Below are 25,029 nucleotides of genomic sequence, written 5' to 3' on the forward strand. Positions count from 1 at the left end.
CCCATGCCCTGGCCCTCATCCCCACTGAGCTCTCCGAGGCCTCTCCCTCCTGCTTGCCCTTCCCTCTCCTGAGTGTTTGGCCCTTCCCAGCCCTTCTACTAGGTTTTTCAGTCTACATTTCAATGTACTTACTAAGGAAGCTACACTGAAAAAGCCCTTCCTTAGCCCTGAGTTCCCTTTCCGTTCCTTCCATTCCTTCTCTTCCTTCCCTTCCTTCCTTCCTTCCTTCCTTCCTTCCTTCCTTCCTTCCTTCCTTCCTTCCTTCCTTCCTTCCTTCTCATTTCCAGAATTCTTAGCCACACTTTTGGAAGAGTATTTACTGTTGAGTCTTCCTTATGGCCTGTCCATTCCTCAGCCTACTGTGGCCTGGCCTCTGCCACCGCTGTTCCTCAGGAGACATCCCTAGTACACATCCTCTTGCACTATGGGGACTCCGTGTCTAAGACAGAATTTGTTATCGTCCCCCGAGCACCTGCCCTTACCCCCAGTGTGCTCATGCACCCCAGTGTCCCTAGGCCGGCATCCCCGGGCTGGAAAATCCGGAGTCCTTCTCCAGGACTGCTGCAGGTGTCTCCAGACTTCATCCATGTCTCTCCATTCCCACATGCTCTCCCTTTGTCACCTGGGACTACTCAGCAGCGGCCACCACTGACCTTGCTGCCCCCAGGCTCTGCTCCCTGTGCGTCCTCCCTCCCCCGTCTATTAGCCACACTGTCCTCAGAATGATTAGGTCTCCCCCTGCCCCCCACCGAGCCTTCCACTGGCTTCTTGTCTGTCTGAGCCTTGTGCGCTCTCTGCCTACCTATCCAGTCCCGCCTCCTATCGCCACCGCCTCTCCTGAACTTGACCTTCCTGCTGTATTTCCTGCGGTATCTAAATTCCTTGGGCACACTGTGTGGTTTCACGCTTCCCTGCTTTGCCCAGGCTGTGAACTCTGCCTGAAATGGTTTTCCCACCTAGATGCTCTGAATTCCTGGGCCTTCGCACTCAGCCCAGGAGCCCCCCGGGGAGTCCCCCCACCCCCCCACCTGCTGGTCATCCCCTCCACACCTTATGCCACCAGACTCTGTCACTGCACTACAGAATTGTGTTATATGGCTGCTTTGTCTGAGTCTCTTGAGGCCCGGATGCCCGTGGCAGGTCCCTGGGAGGTGACGTGTTGACATTGCCTTCCACTGCTCCTGGCTAACGGCGCCTTCCTCCAGCTGTTCTCCTCTTCAGCCCCACAGCTCTCCTCCTGGTCAGACCTGGACCACACAGGAGCCGCCTTCTTTTTTTTTTTTTTTTTATTTTTAATGTTTTCATTTATTTTTGAGACACAGAGACAGAGCACGAGCAGGGGAGGAGCAGAGAGGGAGGGTGACACGGAATCCGAAGCTCTAGGCTCCGAACTGTAAGCACAGAGCCCGATGCGGGGCTCGAACTCACGAACCGTGAGATCATGACCTGAGCCGAAGTCGGACGCTCGACCGACTGAGCCCCCCCAGGCGCCCCCACACAGGAGCCTTCTAACAGGCTCTCCCTGCCTCAGCGTCTGCTCCCTCACGCCGTCCTCCACATTGTAACCACGGTGGCATCTCTGAGGCGGCATTCTCCAGCCTACGCTGGCCTCCCTACTTCTCACAGTCCCTGATCCGGACCCTTCAGAACAGCACATCCTCTCACCCCTTGTTCACTTCACTCCCCTCCTGCCTCATCTGCTACCCACCCCTTCCCGGCCTCTGCTCTCACTCCCTGGCCACGCCGCTTCCTTGAAGTGTGAGCACCCTGCCCTGTGTTCGGTGAAGGCTTCCTTCCCCCGCCCATCCTGACAGTGACAGCTCCCGCTTCTGTGTCCTCAGTGTCACGCGTCCCTAACGGTCCTCCCAACCCCTTATCGGCCCAGGCCCCACACGCTTCCTTCCACACTGTAGTCGCTTGCTTTACTGCCGGTCCGTCTCTCCCGCCTGCCTGTGAACCCCAAGCGCGGTGCCCCTCAGGCCTGGGCTGGGCAGCCCCTCCCGGAGCCCCACACTTTAGAGGCCCCACTCCCCTGGAGTCTGGCGTCCCAAGGGGCCCCTGGGGGACACACCGCCTGCCTGAGGGGCGGGGTGGGGGGATGTGGAGTGTGGCCGGGGCTTGGCCTGCAGGCCGGGATAGCCCCACGGGTGGCCCGCGGTGAGGAGCGGGCTGCGGTGGACGGAGGACGACACCCCCCGTGTGTCCCCGTGTGGAACTTCAAGGAACCGGGCGATTCTCAGCTTGGATCTGGCTTTCCAGACTATCAAGAAGGTGTCGTTTTCCGGGACAGTGTAAGAGTTCATTCACTTGATTCATAACTTTTAGAAGTTTAGACGCACGGTCTGTGGGCCTCCATCTGAGCTCTGGCTCCAGGCCTGCAGACGTCAGGGGTGAGCCTGACGGTGAATCCGCTGGCTCGGCTCGTCCTCACACGGCCCGCCCTCAGCCCAGCGCCTGGCACGCGGTGTCCCCCCATCCCCCCCGCCGGCGCGTTACCAGCAGGTGAATGCCAGCATGTCTTTCTCACTTCAAAACTTACGAAGATTCTAACTGAAAAAATATATCTTAGAAGGTACCTGTTTGATGCCGACGTTCTTTTCGTTTGTTTGTTTTCTTGTCTTTTTTTTTTTTTTGGTGGGAAAGATACTTCTAAAATCTAGCAAAAAGAACTCCATAAATATAAAGCAGTGCCTCACATTTTGTATGGGGCTTTATAATTTTCAAAGAACTTTTGCACCCACAGTCCGATCTGCTCTCGGAAGATATTTCTGTAAAGTGGGCATAGGTGATGTCCTTAGTCTGAGTTAATAGGTAAGGCGGTTGCCCTTCAGAGAGGTTAAGCCAAGGATGCAAGTTCTCAGAACGAGGGAGAGTGAAAGCCCACGACGCCGGGCCTTGGGTGTTTGATACCCGCTGCCTTTATTCAACAAGCATGTTCTGTTCCCCAGCAGCCAAATGCACTTTAGAAAGTAATCTCTCTCTCTCTCTCTCTCTCTGTTTCTCTTCCTCTCTCTCTTTATTTTTTTTTCCCAGTGCTTTTCCACACAACGGCCAAAACATAGGCCTCTCCCCTTTCCTGGGGACCCTGAATACCGGGGGGTCGCTGCCAGACCTAACCAACCTCCACTATTCCGCGCCCCTGCCGGCCTCACTGGACACCAGTGACCACATCTTTGGTAGTATGAGTGTGGGGAACAGTGTGGGCAACCTGCCAGCCGCCATGACTCACCTGGGCATAAGAAGCTCTTCCGGTAAGTGCCGTCCACTCACTAAGGGCCGCACCCGTGTAGGTGCCCAAGTGGCTGAATCACAGGTGGCCCCCAGCCAGGCGGCCTATTGGTCGTTCAATGAGAATGACTGCATCCGACTTAGAGATAGTTACATTTCGGTTCTGGTAGCTCTTGAGCCCTGCCGACGTTTCCCTTTGGTGGTCTGTTTCTGCCGGGTGGGATGGGCTCTAGCACACTGGACTAAACCTTGTCCTCTATTGTCCTCACCAGCCCGGGTGTCCTGGGACTGGGACAGTAGGACGGGAGAGTCCAGGAAAACAAGTCCTTTCCTTTCTGTGTCCGTGAACAATGTCTGTGGCTCTTAATCAACGTATGCTGGTGGTTTATAATCACGGCTCTCTCTCTAGAGCCCTCTAATTTCCCATGGGACTTCAAAAGAGAATACTTTGAATTTTACTTTATTTATTATTGTTGTTATTATTTTAATGTTTATTTTTGAGAGTGAGAGCGTGAGCTGGAAAGGGGCAGAGAGAGTGGGGAACAGAGAACCCAAGTGGCCTCTGGTGACAACAGAGAGCCCCACACGGGGCTTGAACTCGTGAACCGTGAGATCATGACCTGAGCCAACGTCGGACGCTCCACCCAGGTGGATGGACGCTGAGCCAACGTCGGACGCTCCACCCAGGCTCAATCAGTCGATTGAGCCTCTGACTCCGGCTCAGGTCATGATCTCACAGTTCGTGAGTTCAGGCCCCACGTCGGGCTGTCTGCTGTCAGCCCAGAGCCCGCTTCAGATCCTCTGTCCCCCTCTCTCTGTGCCCCTCCCCTGCTTTCTGTCTGTCTCTCCCAAAATAAATAAATAAATTAAAAAAAAAAAAAGGATAAAAAAAACACATTGCCATGATGAGACTTGGGTTACTGTACAAGTTTGAGGGCCCGCAGCTCAGATCCTATGTTGGAACACGACTGAATTTACTTGAACCTCCACAGACGCTCTTGTCCATGCCTGAGGCAGGTATTGACCCCGTACTCCCAGTGGTGCGGTCCACCCCTCCCGCTGTAAGCGTTCCCAAGAACTGTGGTGTGGACCGTTCACCCTCTGGAAGGGCTCCCCAGTGACGGTCCACCAGTGGGAAAGGGCCTGCTGGTTCACGCAGGTCAGAATTCACCACTCACAGGAGAGAAGTCCCCTTTAGCTTGGGCAGCTGGAAGCTTCTCTAATGCTCGTAGCAGTGCAGCCATTGTACCACAGAATTTTAGAGTTGATTTCAGAGATTACCTTTATTTACTTACTAAGATCATTTCCTTATCCTGCTGGTCTACTTTCGTGTGCTTGCTGGATTCTGGAGGTACAAGGGCATCCAAGGTCACCTAAACAAAGCAGCATCAGCACTTAGCTCTGTGGGGTCTTGGGGCAGCCGGGGCGGCCCTTGGCACTCTGCTTCAGCTGCAAGTCCTGTGTTCACCACCATCCTCTGTTTTCCTCAAAAAAGTATTATTTTGTCCAGAACATTGTCAGACCCGGTATCAAGTATTTATATAATTTCTAGGTACTCCTTAAAATGCATGTATACAAGGCTGTACGCGTTTTTTGAAACATCTTTGAGCTTTCCCTCTGAATGCATGGATTTGTTTTTTAACCTCAGTTCACATCTTTAGCCCTGATTCTTGAGCCAGCTGGATCTCGGGTCTTTCCATGGAGACTTGCACTGCGCAACAGCTACGTAGGGTTTATCAGAGACGTCTTCCCTATTTAAAATTTTTTTTCTATGTTTTTATTTTATTCTTGAGAGAGAGAGAGAGAGACAGAGTGTGAGCAGGGGAGAGGCAGAGAGAGAGGGAGACAGAATCCGAAGCAGGCTCCAGGCTCTAAGCTGTCAGCACAGAGCCCAATGTAGGGCTTGAACTCACAGACTGCGAGACCATGACTTGAGCCAAAGTCAGACGCCCAACCGACTGAGCCACCCAGGCGCCCCTTCCCTATTTTTTTTAAAGTTTATTTATTTTCAGAGAGAGCATGGGGGAGGGCCAGAGAGAGGGGGAGAGAGAGAATCCCAAGCAGGCTCCAAGCTGTCAGTGCAGAGCCCAGATACAGGGCTCGAACTCACGAGCCAGGAGATCATGACCTGAGCTGAAACCAGGAGTCAGACACTTAACCAACTGAGCCACCCAGGTGCCTCTATTAAAAAAAAAAAAAAAAAAAAAAAAGCATTTTCCAGCAAAGAATGCTTTGTCATTGCTAAATTATAGTAACTTTCATCTACCACCGATTTTTTTTTTTTATGAACATAAAAGAACGCACAGTTCTGCTCACCCCACCTACCAATACCAGAATGATGGACTGAACTTTGAAACACGGCATTCCCATTTGAGATGCGTGGTGGCATTGTTAAGTCACGGAGCAAGAAAGCTCTGTGCCAGGCCTGGCAGGACGCAGGACACGGTCCTGGCCTCATAGAACTTATGCCCCAGAAGCCTGTGCCGTGGAAATGCCTTTTCCCAAACTCTCTTGCTCGTGCTAAAATTCACTACCCTTCCCCCCAAATGACACGAAGAACCGGCGAAAACTTCATTTTCCTTGAATTGGAATAGACTGCCCTTAAAGATTTCCGGGGAGCCGGAAAAGCAAAGAGAAAGCAGGAGACACGGGAGGGGGTCCCTTCCTGTGATCCTCTGGGGTGTCCAGGGTATTGACAGGGTCCCCGCCAAGGCAGCGCCCCAGAGCCATGACTCTCAGTGAAGGGATGCTCTCGGAAGGCAGCGCAGAATCCGGGCAGGTGCCTGGGAAAGCGCGTTCAGGGGCTCTAAACAGAGTGTGTGCGCAGCCCTGGGGTCTTTTGGCCTGGTTGTGGCTGAGCACACACACCCCTGGCCTCTGTCCAGCCCGCCCAGCGGCCGTTTCCACGCTTCCCCGGGAGTACGACTCGCTGTCACCCTGCGGCCACCAGCTCTCAGTCCGAGTGCATCCTTTCCCCACCACGGGCACGTCGGCCACCAGTGCGCTTAGGGGAGCCGCCAGGAGCTCCCCACGGGCAGAACCGGCATCGAATACAGAGAGTAGGAAGTGAAGCTTTCTTTCACCTCAGGGACACGAAAGACTGTGGCAAGTGACGTGTGACTCTGTTGTCCCGTAGGCCTCCAGAGCTCTCGGAGCAACCCCTCCATCCAGGCCACGCTCAGCAAGACTGCACTTTCGTCCTCCCCGAACAGCCACCCACAGACACCCGCGCCCAGCGCCTCTGCCCTTCACCCTTCCCTCCGGCTCTTTTCCCTCAGCAACCCGTCTCTCTCCACCACGGCCCTGAGCGGCCCCTCTCGGCGGCGGCAGCCCCCGGTCAGCCCCCTCACGCTGTCCCCCGGCCCCGAAGCGCATCAGGGTTTCAGCAGACAGCTGTCGGCCACCAGCCCGCTGAACCCCTATCCCGCCGCCCAGGTGAGAACAGACTCTTGGCCCTGAACACTGAGGCACGCGGGGCCTGGAGTCGGCCCACCCTCCTGGGTGTAGACCCCCAGGTCTCAAATGCAGTCGGCCCTCTTGCACGTGCGGGAGAGAGCAGAGTGGGAATAGCTCAGCGCTAATCACTCCCTAATGGCACATTTGTTGTGAGGATCACGGTTTCCAAACGCACAGATTGCAGGCACTAAGTCACAAAAGCTGGGGTTTGGGGAGAGAGCTGGGGTTTGGGCGTAGAGAACCCAATGTAGATGTGTCTAGGATGGGTAGGGGAGACCAGGTTGGGGTTTTTTTGTTTTGTTTCATTTTTTCTTTTTTTTCTTTTTTTTTTTCTTTTCCATTCTTTCTCTCTCTCTTTATTTTATTATTATTTTTAAAATTTACATCCAAGTTAGCATGTAGTGCAACAATGATTTCAAGAGTAGATTCCTTTGTGCCCCTTAACCATTTAGCCCATCCCCCCTCCCACAACCCCTCCAGTAACCCTCAGTTTGTTCTCCGTATTTATGAGTCTCTTCTGTTTTGTCCCCCTCCCTGTTTTTATATTATTTTTGTTTCCCCTCCCTTATGTTCATCTGTCTTGTCTCTTAAAGTCCTCGTATGGGTGAAGTCCTATGATATTTCTTTCTCTAATTTCACTTAGCGTAATACCCTCCAGTTCCATCCATACATATATACGTATATATATACATACACACACCACATCTTCTTTGTCCATTCATCTATTGATGGACATTTGTGCTCTTTCCATACTTTGGCTATTGTTGATAGTGCTGCTATAAACATTGGGGTGTCTGTACCCCTTTGAAACAGCACACCTGTATCCCTTGGATAAATGCCTAGTAATGCAATTGCCGGGTCGTAGGGTAGTTCTGTTTTTAATTTTTTGCGGAACCTCCATACTGTTTTCCAGAGTGGCTGCACCAGCTTGCATTGCCACCAACAATGCAAAAAGAGATCCTCTTTCTCCACATCCTCGCCAACATCTGTTGTTGCCTGAGTTGTTCGTGTTAGCCATTCTGACAGGTGTCAGGTGGTATCTCATTGTGGTTTTGATTTGTATTTCCCTGATGATGAGTCATGTGGAGCATTTTTTCATGTGTCGGTTGGCCATCTGGATGTCTTCTTTGGAGAAGTGTCTGTTCTTGTCGTTTGCCCATTTCTTCACTGGATTATTTGTTTTTTGGGTGTTGAGTTTGATGAGTTCTTCGTAGATTTTGGATACTAACCCTTTATCTGATATGTCATTTGCAAATATCTTCTCCCATTCCGTCGGTTGCCTTTTAGTTTTGCTGATTGTTTCCTTCGCTGTGCAGAAGCTTTTTATTTTGATGAGGTCCCAGTAGTTCATTTTTGCTTTTGTTTCCCTGGCCTCCGGAGACGTGTTGAGTAAGAAGTTGCTGCGGCCAAGATCAAAGAGGTTTTTGCCTGCTTTCTCCTCGAGGATTTTGATGGCTTCCCATCTTACGTTTAGGTTTTTCATCCATTTTGAGTTTATTTTGTGTCTGGTGTAAGAAGTGGTCCAGGTTCAGTTTTCTTCATGTCGCTGTCTGGTTTTCCCAGCACCACTTGCTGAAGAGACTGTCTTTATTCCGTTGGATATTCTTTCCTGCTTTGTCAAAGATTAGTTGGCCATATGTTTGGGGGTCCATTTCTGGGGTCTCTATTCTGTTCCACAGATCTGAGTGTCTTTTGTTTTGTTTTGTTTTTAATTTTTTTTTAACTTTAATTTTTTTTTTTTTTTTGTTTTCTGGTTTTTGAGAAAAAACGAACACGAGCAGGGGAGGGGCAGAGAGAGAGGGAGACAGAGAATCTGAAGCAGGCTCCAGGCTCTGAGCTGTCAGCACAGAGCCCCGACATGGGGCTCGAACTCACAAACCGTGAGATCATGACCTGAGCAGCTGAAGCTGGATGCTTAACCAACTGAGCCACCCAGGCTCTCCCAGGTTGGGGTTTTAAAATTGGTATGAAAAATGACCAGTAACTGATGCTGTAGGTATTTTAAGCCACAGGGGAAAGCCAAAGAAGACATTTAATACCTTTCTGGAGCTTTGATACTGGATCAGACCTCTTCCCTAATTACACCTACAGATTGGAGAATTAGTACTTTTATTGTTCATGAAGTAACAGGTATATAGTAAAGATGAGATCTCTGTAAAAGGCCCCAAATAAATCTAGAAGGAGGCACATCTAGGGGCGCCTGGGTGGCTCAGTCAGTCGGGTGTCCGACTCCAGCTCAGGTCACGATCTCACTGTTCGTGATTTCAAGCCCCGTATTGGGCTCTGTGTGGACAGCTCGGAGCCTGGACCCTGCTTCGGATTCTGTGTCTCCCTCTCTCTGCCCCTCCCCCACTCACACTCTGTCTCTCAAAAATGAATAAATGTTAAAAAAAAATTTAGAAAGAGGCACATTTTGAAGTCACAAGCCTGTTACGAGAGTTTAGATGCCAAAATGTCATATCTTGACTTGTTGACTTTGTTTGTATGTATGTATGTATGTATTTATTTATTTTACTTTGTTTTTATTCTAAGCTCTCAGGGCAGTTCTTCCCATAATCACCAATGACTATATTTTCAACCTATGGCTCACTCCCTGGATACATTGTGACACCATTTACTGCCCACCTCACCATAAATGAGTCATGCTGAGCAAGGAGGGGTTAACAGAACCAGTTACTACTCACTCTTACATGAGTCATCCCTTTGGGGAGAGGGAGAGAGGGTATTTCATAATTGTTTTTTTAATGGTTCTGTTTATGTTATTGGATTGCCTTTAATTTTCAAGATCATTTTATAGGATATAAAAAATAACACTCTTACTCTCTTAACTACATTTTAAGGAGACTGTAGAGGAGAGAGCCTCCTGTTTTGGATGTTTTCCTTTGTGGTGTGCTTAATATTTTGATTTTTTAAAAATTAGTGTTATCCATGCACATGGTTTAAAAAGTCAGATAGTTCTAAAGGGAAATAACAGTTGTCTTCCCCTCCCTGACTGACCACGTTTCTTACTCCCTAGAGATGGTTCCTTCCAACCACTGTAACTTTTTTTTCACGTTTATTTATTATTGAGAGACAGAGACAGAGCGTGAGCAGGGGAGGGGCAGAGAGAGAAGGAGACACGGAATCCCAAGCAGGCGCCAGGCTCCGAGCTGTCAGCACAGAGCCCGACGCGGGGCTTGAACCCACGAACCCACAAACCGTGAGATCATGACCTGAGCCCAAGTCGGATGCTTAACCGACTGAGCCACCCAGGCGCCCCTCCTTCCAACCTTTTTAGCTGATGTCTTTGGTATAACCATGTTATTTCATGCTTGTTTCGTTCTGGACTTCTCCTGTTAGGTTCTATCTGATGACATTCTCCCATGGAGGATTAGGATATAGCTCTCTCCCCAGACCCCACGCACCCACACACGTATTTCCTACCCACCCTCCTCACACCCTGTGCTGTATTGCAATTTTGATGAGAGCAATATTCGGTGTTTAGTGCTTTCACAGTTATAATAGAGCAGTCAAGGGGCACCTGGGTGGCTCGGTCGGTTAAGCGTCCGACTTGGGCTCATGTCATGATCTCACGGTCTGTGAGTTTGAGCCTCGAGTCGGGCTCTGTGCTGACAGCTCAGAGCCTGGAGTCTGCTTCAGGTTCTGTGTCTCCCTCTTTCTCTGCCCCTCCCATGCTCATGCTCTGTCTCTCTGTGTCTCAAAAATAAATAAACACTAAAAAAAAAAAAAAAAAAAAGAAAAAAATGAACATTTTTTTCTTCACCCGGGAGTTAATAAATGTCTTACTTTTTTGTTAGTCTGGTTTTCTGTGTACGTATTATTTATCCCATCCCGGCTCTTGGGGCCTGGCTAGATCTCCTCTCAGTACTTTGAAACACAAGCCCTCCAGTAGCTCCCCAAGAAGGAGCACATGTGGTGATGGCATGACTTAAATATGTCCTTAAACATGACAGGTAGAATACCCATCATTGAACACATAATTGGTTAGGTATAGAATTGAAATCTGAAATAATTTTCTCTTAACATTTTGAAGATACTAATTCATTGCCTTTTGGTTTCTAGAGTTGCAAGTGAGAAATCCAGTGCTATCCTGAGTCTTAACACTTCCAACGAAATCTCCTTTTTTTCCCGCCGGGGGCTTGTAGGATTTTCTTTTTGTCCCCCAGGGTTCTGAAACTTGACGATCATGTGGCTTGACATGAATCTGGATGTTTGGTGGGTTTCCTCAACCTGGAAACTCTTAGCATCCTTCATTTCTGGGAAATCCTCCTTAATTATTTCTTGGATGATTTCCTCCCTTTGATTTCCCTGTTCTCTCTTTCTAGAACTCCTGTTGTGTGAATGTTGAGCCTCCCATCCTTTCCCTCTCATGCCCGTATTTTTGTCTCTCCTCCTCTTTTCACCCTGCTCTCTGGGAGAGCTGCTCAACTTTATCTGCCTGCTATTATGCCAAGTTTTCATCTCTGCTCTCATACTTTTATTATCTTATTTTACTTTAAGTTTATTTATTTTAAGGGAGAGGGAGGGAGAAAAAAGTCCAAGGAGGGCTCTGCACTGTCAGTGTGGAGCCCGTCATGGGGCTCCAACTCACGAGCTGTGAGATCATGACCTGAGCCGAAATCAGGAGCCAGACGCTTAACCGACCGAGCCCCCCCAGGAGTCCCTGCTTTGAAATTGCCAAGAATTCTTGTTTGTTCTCCGAATGTTCCTCTTTACAGCATCATACTCCTCCCGTGGACGCAGTAGCAGTTTTTCACCCCTCCGAGGTTTTCAGTGGTAATTTTTGTTCCAGTTTCTTTTATTTTTTTTTCAAATAGAAATCCTCCAGGTTGCCTAAAAGTAGAGAATATAGTGTCCTGAATCTTTCTGTACTCGTCATCCAGCCTCAACAATCATCAGTGTCTGTGCAATTCTGTTTCAGCCACATCCCTACTTTGAAAAAAATGTGTGCAGAGATACCTATCACAGATACTTTGTTACGCGTGCTTAATAGATGAGGGGTTTTTTTTATAGCCTAAACAGTATAACGGTAATTTTGTTTTTCATGACTACTTCTTGCGGCACAGATTTCTCCAAGTTTCTTTCCTTTGTATGTCTGCCTTAGTCTCTGATTTCCATTCAGATGGTTTCCTCACAGTCTTGTGGTCCTTGGCCCTCTGCTCATCCTTTTTTTTTTTTTTTTTTTTTAATATTTATTTTTGAGAGAGAGAGAGAGCAGAGGAGGGGCAGAGAGAGAAAGGGAGAGAGAGAATCCAAAACAGGCCCTGCGCTGTCAGCATAGGGTCTGACGTGGGGCTGGAACTCACAGACTATGAGATCGTGACCTGGGCTGAAGTCGGACGCTTAACCGACTGAGCCAGCCAGGCGCCCCTCTGCTCCTCTTTAAGAACAGGACACAGAAATACTGATTGGAAGCCCTGTGTAGATGGGTGGGCTTGGTGAGTGTGGTCTTCACTGTAGACTGATCTAGCTTGGCCATTTACGTGGGGGATCCCTGGTGTCGTGTAAGTGTCACGATGTGCTCTCGGGCTGGCCAGATCCCCAGAGGACGCTGGCATACGCCCAGCATCCCGTCTTCCGAGACCCAAGCTGGGGAAGAAAGGGGGAAGCCTCAAGATGCAGTAGTGAGCTCTCTTGAACCCTGTGTTTTCAGTAGAGCGCCTCACCTCCTGGGCTCTGCTGTGCCTTGCGGTCCCTCAGCCGGGTTCTCTCCAGAGCGCTGTCCCCCGCGCCCCCCCCCCACCCCCACCCAGTCTCCCCACAGGCCAGGGCTAAGCCCACCCTTGCCTTGCACAAACTGAGGGGATCCTTCTGGATCTTCACCCCTGCTTCCTGTTGTCCCCCAGCCTGCCACAGGGACCCTGTGATGGAAATCCGGCTGCCTCTTGGTTGGTCCCCACTGCCTCTGGTCTTTCTCAGCTCTGCTAAGCCAGTGCCTGTGCGTCCATCCGCTTTTCGTTCTCCAAATTTTGCTGCCACTTTCTTCCCTCCCGTTTTCCTCGTCCCTGTGCTGTTTATTATTCTGGTGTTATTTCTTTTTAAAGTGTTAATTCATTGCTGTTTCCTGTTGTTCAGTGTTGTTCTAGTGTTTTTAGAGTCGAGTTTGGGGAGGCAGCAGAGATAAGTTATTTTTTTTTTCCCCAACTTACACCAGAAGTTATGGCTTTAAAAAAACAAACATGATTTTCACTGAGGATGCTGGTTAAATTAGCAGGTGTTTGGTTCTGTTTTGTCTTTTTTTTTTTTTTTAAAGACACGAGAAATTGTCATTGAATGGGAACTGTTTTGTGGGGAAGTGAGACTTAAGGTCACTTTGAAGGAGCAGAAGTGGGAGCCTAGCACAGAGGGCCCAGGGGAAGAAGAAGTTGGGCTTTTCTCTCGCTTTGACGGCTCCTAATCTGAAGGGATTTACCGCTAGAACCGCCAACCAAAGCTAATTAGTGGCTTTGTTTTACAGATGGTGTCCTCGGATCGAAGCCCGCTCTCCTTCCTGCCCACAGACGCTCACACCCAGGTGTCCCCGCCGCCCCCTTACCCTACCCCCCAGGATCTCCCCCAGCCCCTCCTGCAGCAGCCCCATGCCCAGGAGCCCCCCGCTCAGCAGCCGCAGGTGGCCTCATCCCTGCCTCCTTCTGGCTTCCAGCTCCTCTCCGCCCAGGTGGGTCCTGAACACCGGTCGGGAGGGAACACTTAGTTTACCCCGAGTTCCACGCTAAACGTTCCCTTCCTTATTCCAATAAGGGTTCACCTGTGACCAACTTCTTCCCGGATGTGAGCTTTGACCAGCAGTCCATGAGGCCAGGCCCGGCCTTTCCTCAACAGGTGAGTGATCACCCAGGCGTGCCTCTTCCTTCGACCAGGAACCGCACTGTTGAGCCTGTTCAGGGTGTAGACTGACCTAGCTCGGCCGTTTCCCTGGGGAGTCTCTGGCATCCTGGATTAGGTGCTCCGCTGCCCTGGGTTCGGGTGTGTTCAGTGGCCGAGGGGACCTGGAATCTCCCCTAGCCCTCAGGTGCTGGTGCCGGCTGCCTTGTTTAGTGGCCGGCCTCTGCAGAAGCGGGTAGGAGACGTCTGGTGACGGTCTAGGCACAGACTTGTAGCATGGCTTATGGCAGAAGGGACCACCACGGTCCACTGATCTATCCTGCTGAGGAGACTGAGACACAGGAGGGTCTCAGGTGGGACCAAAAAGATCTTTTCTTTTCTTTTTTTTTTTTTTTTCTTTTTTAAATTTAAAAGAAAGTTTATTTACATATTTTTGAGAGAGAGCATGAGTGGGGGAGGGGCAGAGAGAAAGAGAGGGAGACAGAGGATCCCCAGCAGGCTCCATGCTCTCAGGGCAGAGTCCACTGAGGGGCTCGAACCCACGAGTTGTGAAATCATGACCTGAGATGAAACCAAGAGTTGGAGGCTTAACTGACTGAGCCACCCAGGTTCCCCTCTTCTTTTTTTTTTCTGTAAGGCCTTTTTTTAAATGTTTATTTATTACTGAGAGAGAGACAAAGCATCAGCATGGGAGGGGCAGAGAGAGGAGGAGACACAGAATCCGAAGCGGGCTCCAGGCTCTGAGCTGTTAGCACGGAGCCCGGCGTGGGGCTCGAACTCACAAACTGCAAGATCGTGACCTGAGCCGAAGTCGGATGCTTAACTGACTGAGCCACCCAGGCACCCCTTCTTTTTTTTTTTTTTTTAAATATCTGTTTATTTTTGAGAGAGGGGGGAAGGTACATACATGCGTATGCAAGTGGGGGAAGGTTCAGAGAAAGAGGGAGAGAGAGAATCCCAAGCAGGCTCCATGCTGTCAGCACAGAGCCCGATGTGGAGTTTGATCCCATGAACCATAAGATCGTGACCTGAGCCAAAATCAAGAGTCAGACGCTCAACTGACTGAGCCACCCAGGAGCCCCCCTAAGATATTTTCATTCAACCACTTCCTTTTGCTTTTTAGGTTCTCCCTAACGATCACTTAAAATATATCTAGATTTTATAGTGTTAAGTGTGGATTGGGCTTAGGATGGGTTAAGAAGAGAAGGGTTTGAGCATTTTACAGATCTTTTTTTTTTTTTTTAAGATTTTTACAATGTTTTTTATTTGAGAGAGAGAGCGTGAGCATGTGCGAGTAGGGGAGCGGCAGAAAGAGGAAGAGAGAGAATCCCAAGCAGGCTCCCTGCTGTCAGCGCAGAGCCCGGCAAAGACAAAGACATGGGCTCCATCCCAACAAACCGTGAGATCATGATCTGACCGCAAACCTGGAGTCGGATGCTTCACTGGCAGAGCCATCCAGGCGCCCCTACGGGTCTTAATAACAATTACAACAGTAAAATAAATAAATAACAGATGTTTCCCGAGTGGGCCATGGTAAAGACTCATGGCATAAACCAGTAGTCCCTGCCTTCTCATTTTCTGAAGAAGCCGGTTTAGTTTATGAGTCAGAGAGTCTCCCTGAAAAATGATAGGAATGCATACTTTTGAAAGATTTTTAAAAAATAGTTTGGAATATGCACTTCTGGAAAGGCACCAGAGACAGTGTCCAGTTCTGACCAGTCGTCACCGAGGCTTTCTCATGGAGAGGGCCCTGCCTAGGGTTCCTTCACCTGAGAAGGAAAGGGTATCACCTCCTCATTTTTCTAGAAACCAAAGGGGGAAAGAGTCCATTGGTCACATCACTTCCTTGGTGACACCTGGAACCTTTGGAGGGCTCCCACGGACGGTGTGTCCAAAGGCCTTGCTGTGGCTGGGGGGAGAAGGTGTGAGACCAGAGCTGCAGCAGAGACCATGACTGTTGATGTCTCCTAATGGCTTAGTGGGCCCGGCCGTGTGTGAACGGGGACGAGCCATCCACACTGTGGGCCTCAGGGACCCGCTCCTCCACCCGAGCACCTGCTTGCCTGAGAGGAATATTCTGTGTGGGATCCTAGAGAGAAGGGACCCTAAGACGGTCTTGCTCTGGGAGCACCTTGCATTATTCTCTCCTTGGAAGCAGAGGTCATTCCTTACAGTGTAACGTTGGATGCTTCCAGGTGCCCCTGGTGGAACAAGGTCCGCGAGAACAGGACGCGTTTCACTTGAGACCAAACCTGTATTCCAACTGCGGGAATTTCCCAAACACCATCCTGACAGGTGAGCGTGGGCCAGCCCTCAGCCTCCTTACCGTGTTCGTTTCGTTGTGCCTTCACACACACCGTCGTGAGATAGGATACACGACATCAGATGAGGCCAAAAATTAAGGTCTCCGGCACAGCGTTGCCTTTTTGAAATACAGGTGCCCGGCCCCAGAGACGGCGAGCCAGTGGGGAAAGGGCCTGGTGCCCCAAGCCTTTTCCGAACTAGTTAGTTTGAAGTTCAAAGGGAGAAAAGCCTGCAAAAATGGGAGGGTCGTGGAACTGACAGAAAAGCGCGTAGATTCTAGAGCCGCCTGGACGCCTGGGAGTGGGTGGGACACAGGCAGTCACTGTCACGGGGGGAGGACGACAGGGACGGCCTCTGAGGGGATCTCCTCCGTTGGGTGTGCCTCTTAACCCGCCCTGTTTTCCCCCTTGCTGCTCCCTCCAGAAGACTCGAGTACCAGCCTGTTCAAAGACCTCAGCAGTGCGCTGGCGGGCATGCCCGAGGCCAGCCTGCACCCGGACACTCCATTTCCTCTGGAAGAAGAGCTCCAGATCGAACCCCTGAGCCTGGACGGACTCAACATGCTAAGTGACTCCAGCATGGGCCTGCTCGACCCCTCTGTTGAAGAGACGTTTCGGGCTGACCGACTGTGAACAGAACAGACCAGGACCAGAATTCTTTTCTGAAGGCGCCGAAATAGGACGGCACGGAATGGAGCCAGCTACCCCCCCTGCCCACCGGGCTTGAGTCATCTCGGGCCTCTGACACGGCAGGAGCCAACGCCATGACTCCTGGCTTTGCGACGAGGTCCCGTCTCCTACGCCGTGGCTTATTCTAGACCAGAGAGCCATGCACGGCCTCACCGGCCTGCGGCGAGGGTTATGCTCTGCAGGCCGGCTGACCTGACCGGGAGCCTCCCAACGACTCGGTCATCACCGTGCCCGGTGCGTCTTTTTCTCGGCCCTCTAGTCGGTCCATGTGTACAAGCAGAAAAGAACCCTGTGATGGGGGCGGCAGTCGCCTGGTGCTGTGCCCAGAACCACTGATGTCAGTCAACACTGAAGATCGGGCCCGGAGCGGAGGCGGTTGGGGGCCACGGGCCTCCGGGAGCTGGCTCAGCCACGAGCAACGGTACCACAGCACCGCGAGGCCGCCTCCGCCCTCGCGCTTCCGGCCGGGCACCCGCCAGCTGGTGGCGGGCGGTCCCGGGGCACGGCAGACGGCCGTGATCTCGGAGATGCCTTAATTCCAATATGAAGAATTCTTCCCACGATTTCAAGCACAGACCCGAGTTTCGCAAACTGAATGCTCGTTTGTCTTCTCCAAGTATGTAATCTCCTTTCTGCTGCTTTGGGACACCTCTTCCTGTGGACGAGGGGGGAAAGGGAGGACTATTTTATTCAGTCACTGAAAACAAACAAAAGTCCCCTGGTAACGGATGAGCCCGAAAAGAGGAAAGTGCTTCCTCTTGACGGCTGGGGCGGAAAGCATGGAGGGCAAGACACACGATGTCTTCCAGGTGAGCTCCAGACAGGTGCCGGCCTCCCCCTCTGCAGTCGGCTGGGAGGGGGTGGCGGGAGGTCTGAGCAGCAAGGTGGGGGGTGGGGGGGTTTCTCTGTGCCATGGGAGTGTGAATGTAACCCCGCTAGGCTGATAGGCTGTAAGCTCCCCGAGGGCAGGGACCGTGCCTTATTCGTTATCAGACCCCTAGTTCCTAACAAGTGCCAGCACTCAGTAGGTGCTCATAACTGTGCATTGAATGCATGAACGGACGAACGGAGGAATGAATGAATCTGCCTCACTACGAGGCAGTCTAATCTTTCGCGTACCCCCATTCCCTGCCAAACCTCAAGGCTTTAGCTTTTTTTTTTTGGAACACTTGTGCGTGTTCAGCATGCACTTTAATATGCTTTTAACACTAGGTGACCAAATTCACGATGAGACAGGGCACCCCGATCTCCTCGAGGGTGTGCGCCACAGCAGGTAGGTGGAAGCTGTCTTCTGAGCGCCACCGGAACGGCACCGAGCAAACTGGGGCCTCCCAGGCACTGGGACCCCGGGGATCCCGGCCAGGCCCCGAGCTCCAAAGATCTTTTTCCTTTCAGATCCGTGTTGTGCTCTAAATTGCTTTCAAAAAAGACCATCATTCTTTGAGATCGAAGAAACAGTCTGCAGTAAAAGGAAGGCCTAAATCATGAAGCTATCATTAGTCATTAGTACTTTAGCATAAAGTAGTGTTAGCGGATTTCCACCACTGCCGGCCTTCTGACCTAACCCCTGGCCACACGCCTGACGGGTGGGTTTGAAGAGCACCTCTGGGGATGGGCCTGGGCAATGGGGCAGAATGTGGGCATGGCAGGAGGGGCCGGGGAGGAGAGGAGCACTGAAGGAAAGCTGGAAGACGCTGGAACTTATGCCGGGACAGCCACGGCCTTTTCCAGAGACACCGGCAGAGTCGCTGAAGGTTGCTGGACCGCCCCCACCCACAGCAGCAAGACCGCCCTGTGCCCCACGACGAGAGGAGTCCGTAATGGGATCCTGGGCTGTTAACCTCTGCAGACCTCTTTCCATTTCTGTCTCCAGAGGGATCACGTCACCTGCAGTCTTACAAATAACCCTGATGGCACAGCTGCCTCTGTGGGGCCCGAGTCCCCCGCTTCACGTTAGCCCCAAATCTCTGCCGTTGAATTAGGAAATCCACCCAGGGTCCTTGCCTGAGCTCCAAGCCCCATTCCCAGTTAAAACTTTCATACTGAGGATCTCGGGAGGGGGTGACTCTTTGTTAAAGCACAAGCCTTTTCCCTGTGATGCTACGCCATTCCCCAGCGTGCGGAAGAAGCCGGCTCCGTGCTGCCTGCCCTGTGCCACAGGCCCCGGGAAATCTGACCTGGCCTCTCAGACGGGGATCAGGGATCGCTGCCCCTGTTAGGAGTTTGGTTTTGTTTTTTTTTTTTTAGGTACCAGCATAACCCACTCTTTGCACAGTGCCTTACCCGTGGGGCTGGGGGCCCAGCCCTCTGTCTGCACAGCAGTCCTGCCTGTATAGTGTGATGCCTGGGACCCGCGTGGTGCAGACCCGCCGTCCCTAGGGCATTCTCCCTGGGACTGGTGCAGAGGCTCCCAGGAAAAGTGACTTGTCTGGGGGAGTGTAATGACGACAATGAGGTTTAGCACTGAATTAAATTTGTCCTTAGGTCCACCAGCCCATTCTTTTCCCGTGAAAAGGTGTTGGGCATTATACAACCCACTTTGCTTAGCCAGTGTCAAGGACACCCGCGGACGGGTGTCCCTCCGACCTCCAGCGCGTAAGCCTACGCTCATCGCTGCCTTTGCAACAAACCAGGCGAGGCCCTCGGCATCTGAAGTGGCTGCATACACCAGAATAAACTATCTTCCAATATTTAGTCTTGTTACAAGAAACCGATGGCTGTACTATTCTCATTTATTAGCAGTTAAACAATATAGAACTAAAAACCTATCTGTGTTCCATTTTTTCCCTCATTTCCATACAGTTGTGGTTTTTAGGACACACGGTGTTAGGAGAAACATTTTTTGATCACGTCAAAACCACCACAAATTCTCCTTTGTCCCATCTCACTTCTCCTGTGTGCCGGCCCACGTGCGCATTCGAAGACCTTTCCAGCTCTGACTCCCGTCGGCTCTGTCATGCACAGAGGGTTCCGTTGCTTGGCGAAGGAGCCCTCACAGCAACTAATCAGACTTTCTGCCAGTGTCCTAACTCCCAGGTCCCTTGTTAAACAATATTTAAAGATTGGAATTTGTATAAAGTAGCTTCCAAGTTTTATAATACGTCGTTTTACATCTTTCGTAATTAAAAGCAGCACAATAAGGTTGTATCTGCGCTTGGTGTTTTCCTTCAGCCTCGGGCGACGTGAACTTGGGGAAGCGCCGCCTTCGCAGCTAGGCCTGTCGCTGGGCTTCCGGGTCCTTGGCTCGGCGGGTCCTGCGTGGGCCCCGCTTGTCGTGTGTTCCTAACACGCGCTCTTGCCCCTGTGCCCGGGAGAGCGGGGCCTGAAATTGGGCACGTGGTTCCTCTGAAGCCGTGGGTACCAAGGGCAGAGGGTGGCCTGGCAGCGCCCCTTCCAGACCCCTGCTCCGGCCCTCACCTAAGACCCCTCCCCTTTGGAGGTTCAGGCCACTGATGCTCCTTCTCCCGGTGTTCTGCTGTCATATTCTGCCCCCACCCCCAGCACTCCCCTCCTCGCCAAGAGCTTGGGCTCTGTTTTCTGCCCAGCCCTGTCCCCTCCACTTTCCAGCAGGTTTCCAGGCCAATTCACCCCCATGCCCTCTACCCCAGCCGTGCCTCCTTCAGACCCATCTCCTCAGCCACGTCCAGGGCTTGTCACAAAGGTGACTCTGCCGAAGGCTTACTCAGAAATCCCGTCTTTGGCCCAACTTTCTGGGCCACCATGTCTGCTCTGGTCCACACACACCCTGTCCTTTGACCCCACTGAGAATTCTCTCCCTTGACCCTTCTTTCGGCCTCGCGGGCCTCTCCTGGCTTTCCCCCCTTCCCTGAGCAGTGGCCTCCATGACAGGGTCGCAGCCCTCCTTCGGCTCTGATCCTCGGCCTTTCCCTGCTGGGATCCCCACAGGAGAAGACCAGCAACCCCACTCTGTCCCCTAAGCTGATCCTCTCCTGCCTCTCAGGAGTGTTCCGGAACTCCCCTCTCCAGACGCCCAGACATTCAGGCCCCTGGGGGCAGCTCCCTCAGCGCCCCACCTGCCGTCCGTCCCTCCGCCTTTCCCAAATTACCCCAAATCTCTGTCCCTCCCCAGTACCTTCCCCCGCCACCTTGCCTAGTTCTCGCTTGCCACACGGTGGCTGATCTGCTCTTCCTGCGGTAACGTCCCGCTGCCCCAGACCTCATCCCTCTCCAGACTCTTCTTCCTGTACATATATGCCTTGTCTCCTCCTCACTAACAGCAAACAGAAGGAAACAACCCTTCCCCAACCTGGCTTCTCCTTGGACCATCACCTTGTCTGCTCTCCCTCCTGGAAGAGTTGATCATGCTCTACTCATACCCTTCTCTTGACCCGGCTGCAAACCCCTCTGCCCAACACCCGGTCCCAGCCCCTCTCGCCTGTCCAGTCCCTCTCCTGACCTTTAAGCCCTGTGGCCACTCGCTTCCCCCCCAAACCCTCTCTTTGGTTCTTGTTCACTCAGGTCACATGTCCATTTCCTCCGTGTACCCTCCTCCCTGGCCATCTTTTCCACGTCAGATCAGCGGTCCCCAGGCCACCTGTCCAGTGCTCCAAGTAGACCCCCACACGCAGCCCCCTACCCCACCCACCTGTTCGCTCAGGTTCACCTGCACCCCACCCCATGCCGCCAGCTGCCTTCGTCCTTCGTGGATCTGTGTGCACCAGCGAGCACCCATAATCACCCTTGGACATCCGCCTTCTCCGCGGGAGTCTAGACTGCCAGGACAGGGGCCACACTTGCGCACTAAAGTACCCTTCTCCGGGCCTGGCATGTAGCAGGTGCTCAGGAAATACTCTCAAACTCCTGTATGCTCCCTCTGAGACCACGGTCTCCACCCTGACAGTAAAGCTGGATGCAAGCCGTCCTGCACACCCCTCCCCTTCACTTGTCAGACCCAGCCCGAGTCCCAGGGCCATCTCAGCCTCCATTCTCTCCTCAGCCTCATGGCCTGGCTACCTCCTCACCTCCAGCCCCGTAAGACAGCCTCAACGTGCCTTCAGAAATCAACAGAGTAACGAATTTCACTGTGTGCCTCAGGGTCCCTATCTATAAAACGGGACAATAAGCGCCCTCCCCCCCCCCCCATTTAATAGCGCCGTGGAGGGTAAAATGAACTCACACAAAGGACCTACAATTGTGCCCAGCACCTGACAAACATTCAATAAATGTCAATCGTTACAGGTATTGTCTGTTGTGTGAATATGCTGCCCTCCCAAAGGCAGGAGGCACAAGCCTTTCGTAGCACTGAACTTGTACAATGCTCGCTTTCAAATACGAAATCCTAGTACAGAGAGGAATGTTTTGACCTTATTTTCGTCCTATTGGCCTAATGAATGCTGTACCCTTGGCAAGTATGGAAATCAAGAAGCCCCTTACATGCGACTATGTCCCAGTGTGGACACTAGATGGAGCTGAGACCATAAGAGTGGCTGTTCCGACCCAGAAACAGCTGGATTGAGCCACCTGACCCTCTTAAATTTAGCCTCTGGACCGGGGTGGAGGCCGTGCTGGTTCCAACTGGATCCTCTGACCGCCGAGTGCACCGAGAGGTCTGTCCAGTGACCACTCAGCCGCGGACGCCAGACACTGCCCACCACACGTCCCTCACGGCCACCTGAACGTAAGGCAGGACAGGGTGACTTCCTGGGTTTATAAGAGGCGCAGTCACCCGGCTCAAGGCGGGGCACACGCTCTGCGCCCCAGGCCGGGCGCCTCCCACCGGCCGCAGCACGGGGCTCCCGAGGCTCAGTTGTGCAAGCGGAGCTGCGGAAACCGCGTGGCCTCGCCCTCCCGCGGTGACCTCGCAGCTGGGGGCCCGGCCCCGCCCCGCCCCGGCCACCAACGGGGACGACGAGCGTCCTCACCGCGGAGGGGGGGAGGGAGGAGGGGGGAGGGGGAGGGGGGGGGGGGGGGGCGGCTGGGCGGGAGCTCCGGAGCCACCCCCGCCCCATTTCTCTTTTCCAGAAATGTATTTTTTTTTTAAGGTTTTGTTTTTAGAATAGCGCCCCGCTCGTTATGAGACACTCGTGTCACACTCAAAAGTACAAACAGAAAATGCTCCAGTGGACACCAGCGCCCCCAGAATTCTCGGCAGCGACCTCTTTCTCTGTCCATTTCAGAGAGAAGGACAGATGGACGGATGGAAATCTTTCCCAGAAAAGGGCTCCTGCAATGATACACGCTCTTCGGGGGGGAAAGTACTTAAGTTCAACAGAACAAAAGGAAGCCTGGATGTAACTGAAGACATTGCCCAACTGCAAATGATTGTGCTTCTTATGTTTCTCAATTATTTCCCTAAAAGGAAAGAAAAATACCAAGAGGCTGGATTCATTCTTTAAACATGTTTCCACTGTAGATGGCATCTCTTGACAGCCGGTGATTTGGGACGAGGAAATGAGCTCACCCGCTTCCTATCCCCTTCCCCTCCCAGAAGCTGTGAGTTCTTATTTTTACATTGTCGAGTTCTGTGCTCCTTGCATCCTGTCCTGTAACCATCCTTCCCACCATTGTTTGGCTCAGTTCCGTGCAAGCATATGGGTGTTCTGCTCACGGCCAGTCCTTTCCAAATGAGCTTCCTGGTCCTCTGTTCCCGAGTCCTTCAGCTGGGAGCTCCTCCGGACACCTTGACTTGGCCTTCAAGGACTCTGTTCCCCGAGAGGGTCCTGTTGGTCCCAGCCTCTGGGTTGCGGCTGCCAGGCTGCAGGTCTGGAGACCTGAAGCACAGCCCGGGGGTAGGTGGATGGTCGAAAGGGCTGACGGATGCCCGGTGAAACCGGCACAAATCCCCAGTGTTGGGTCAAGCACTGCACTCACCAAGATGATTCCTTGCTGAAAACCGAGTCTTGAACTTGTATGTGGTGATACACAGTTGAAGTTTTAGATTTTGGAAAGAAGGGAAACGCCTAGGGGGTGGGGGTGCAGAGAGGGGTATGGAATATTGTGTTGAAAGAAAGGACAGGCCAGGCTTCTGGCCCAGGGAACCTCCATGACCATGTTTCCCATCACTACCCTCACCCCCGTACATTTCATCCCATTAACAGCAGTGCCCTCTCCTGTCTGCACTTGGAGAAATCCAACTTCTTCAGTGCCTAGGTCAAATGCCACCTCCCCTGTGAAGCCCTTCTGTGACGTTTGGATCATTATTTGGCAAATATTTACTTCCCTCCTCTCCCACTGTGGGAAGAGTGATGAGATGTTTAGAGACCAGACGTGGAGCCAACCACGACATGGGCTTGGTGGCAGAGCATGCCTACTTGGGCTTCCGTCATTGCTAGGAGCACAGATCCCCCCTGCATAGCTCGCTCGTTCCAAGACAGACCTCAACCAAACCCCTGCCAGGAGCCAATCTAGCTAGGCCCAGCAAAACTGGCAGTGGGGTCAGAAGTACATGCTTATAATGTAAGCCATTGAATGAAAGGGCCATTTGTTACGCAGCATTGCTGCGGTGATGGTTGACCGATGCACTTTCTCTATCCGTTTTCTCTTTTGTGCTTGAGCTGTACTTTGTCCCACAGCTTTACTTTATTAACCCTAGAACTGATTTTGTTGTAGAGTCTGGCTTCCCTCTGGTCTATGAGCAGCTTGAGGCGAGGACGGTGTCTGACTCAATTCTGACAACCCGGTGCCCAGTTGAATGGCACCCAAAGTCATCCTTTCCATCTGCAACCTCTCCAGGACAGCCGGTCTCAGTGGAGAGCCCAAGGCCTCTGCTTCCAGGACACATCTGCAAATTTGGACAAGAAGGTTCAAAAGCCCCACACTTTGGTATCCACTGCCAGGGAAAACACTCAGAGCACAGCTGCCCTCACCTGGGAACATTGGGACAACGGCCTCTTTGATAGGCTAAGGAATGGAAACAGGGAGACAACCTGGTAAGTTCATATGAGAGGGGTGGGGACGGGGAGAATATAAACAAAGAACCCTAGAGCCACAGAAACCTTGGAAGGCCAGTTTGCAAGGTGTCCAAGTAACCGGGAGGCAGTGATAGCACAATGGAGGTCTGTCCCAGGGGGATGAACACCAGAGGCAGGGTTCTGGGGTTGGGAGAGGTAGCTGCAAACTGGGGTTTCCAAACTCTGCCCACCAGCATCTTGCCATGACAACCTAGGTTCCAGCTAGCCTAGTTTCCTTAAAATTCATCATCCAAACCTGGACACTTTCTGAGAGGCAAAGCAGACACTATTCATAATTATGCCAGGACGGGGGTGCCTGGGGGGCTCAGTCGGTTAAGTGTCCGACTTCGGCTCAGGTCATGATCTTAACAGTTCATGAGTTCGAGCCCCGCGTCGGGGTCTGTGCTGACAGCTCAGAGCCTGGAGCCTGCTTCAGACGGTGCGTCTCCCTCTCTCTGCCCCTCCTCCTCTTCCTCTCTGCCTGTCTGTCTCTCTCAAAAACAAATAAACATTAAACAATTTTTTTAATAAAAACAATAATCGTGCCAGGACAACGGACATAATCAGGGATGGCCAACCAAAGAGAGACGTGCGGTCAGCCTGCGTTGCAAGGAACC

The 25,029-nt window shown here is 52.0% G+C and overlaps 1 protein-coding gene across 1 annotated transcript in view; it reads left to right on the forward strand.

Moving 5' to 3' along the window:
- CRTC3 (CREB regulated transcription coactivator 3) overlaps window positions 1–19,649 on the forward strand; it is a gene marked incomplete at its 5' end in the record, with an annotated part of 102,201 nt that extends 82,552 nt beyond the window's left edge. The window contains 6 exons of the mRNA XM_040493399.1: window positions 3,034–3,251; window positions 6,365–6,663; window positions 13,142–13,342; window positions 13,426–13,506; window positions 15,705–15,804; window positions 16,237–19,649. Of these exons, the coding sequence (XP_040349333.1) occupies window positions 3,034–3,251; window positions 6,365–6,663; window positions 13,142–13,342; window positions 13,426–13,506; window positions 15,705–15,804; window positions 16,237–16,445 (1,108 nt within the window). The remainder of the gene's footprint in view (window positions 1–3,033; window positions 3,252–6,364; window positions 6,664–13,141; window positions 13,343–13,425; window positions 13,507–15,704; window positions 15,805–16,236) is intronic.
- Between the last annotated feature and the right edge of the window lie 5,380 nt (window positions 19,650–25,029).

Source organism: Herpailurus yagouaroundi, unplaced genomic scaffold, assembly GCF_014898765.1.
Source record: "Herpailurus yagouaroundi ecotype Mexico unplaced genomic scaffold, PumYag 185, whole genome shotgun sequence".
NCBI classification, from domain to species: Eukaryota; Metazoa; Chordata; class Mammalia; order Carnivora; family Felidae; genus Herpailurus; species Herpailurus yagouaroundi.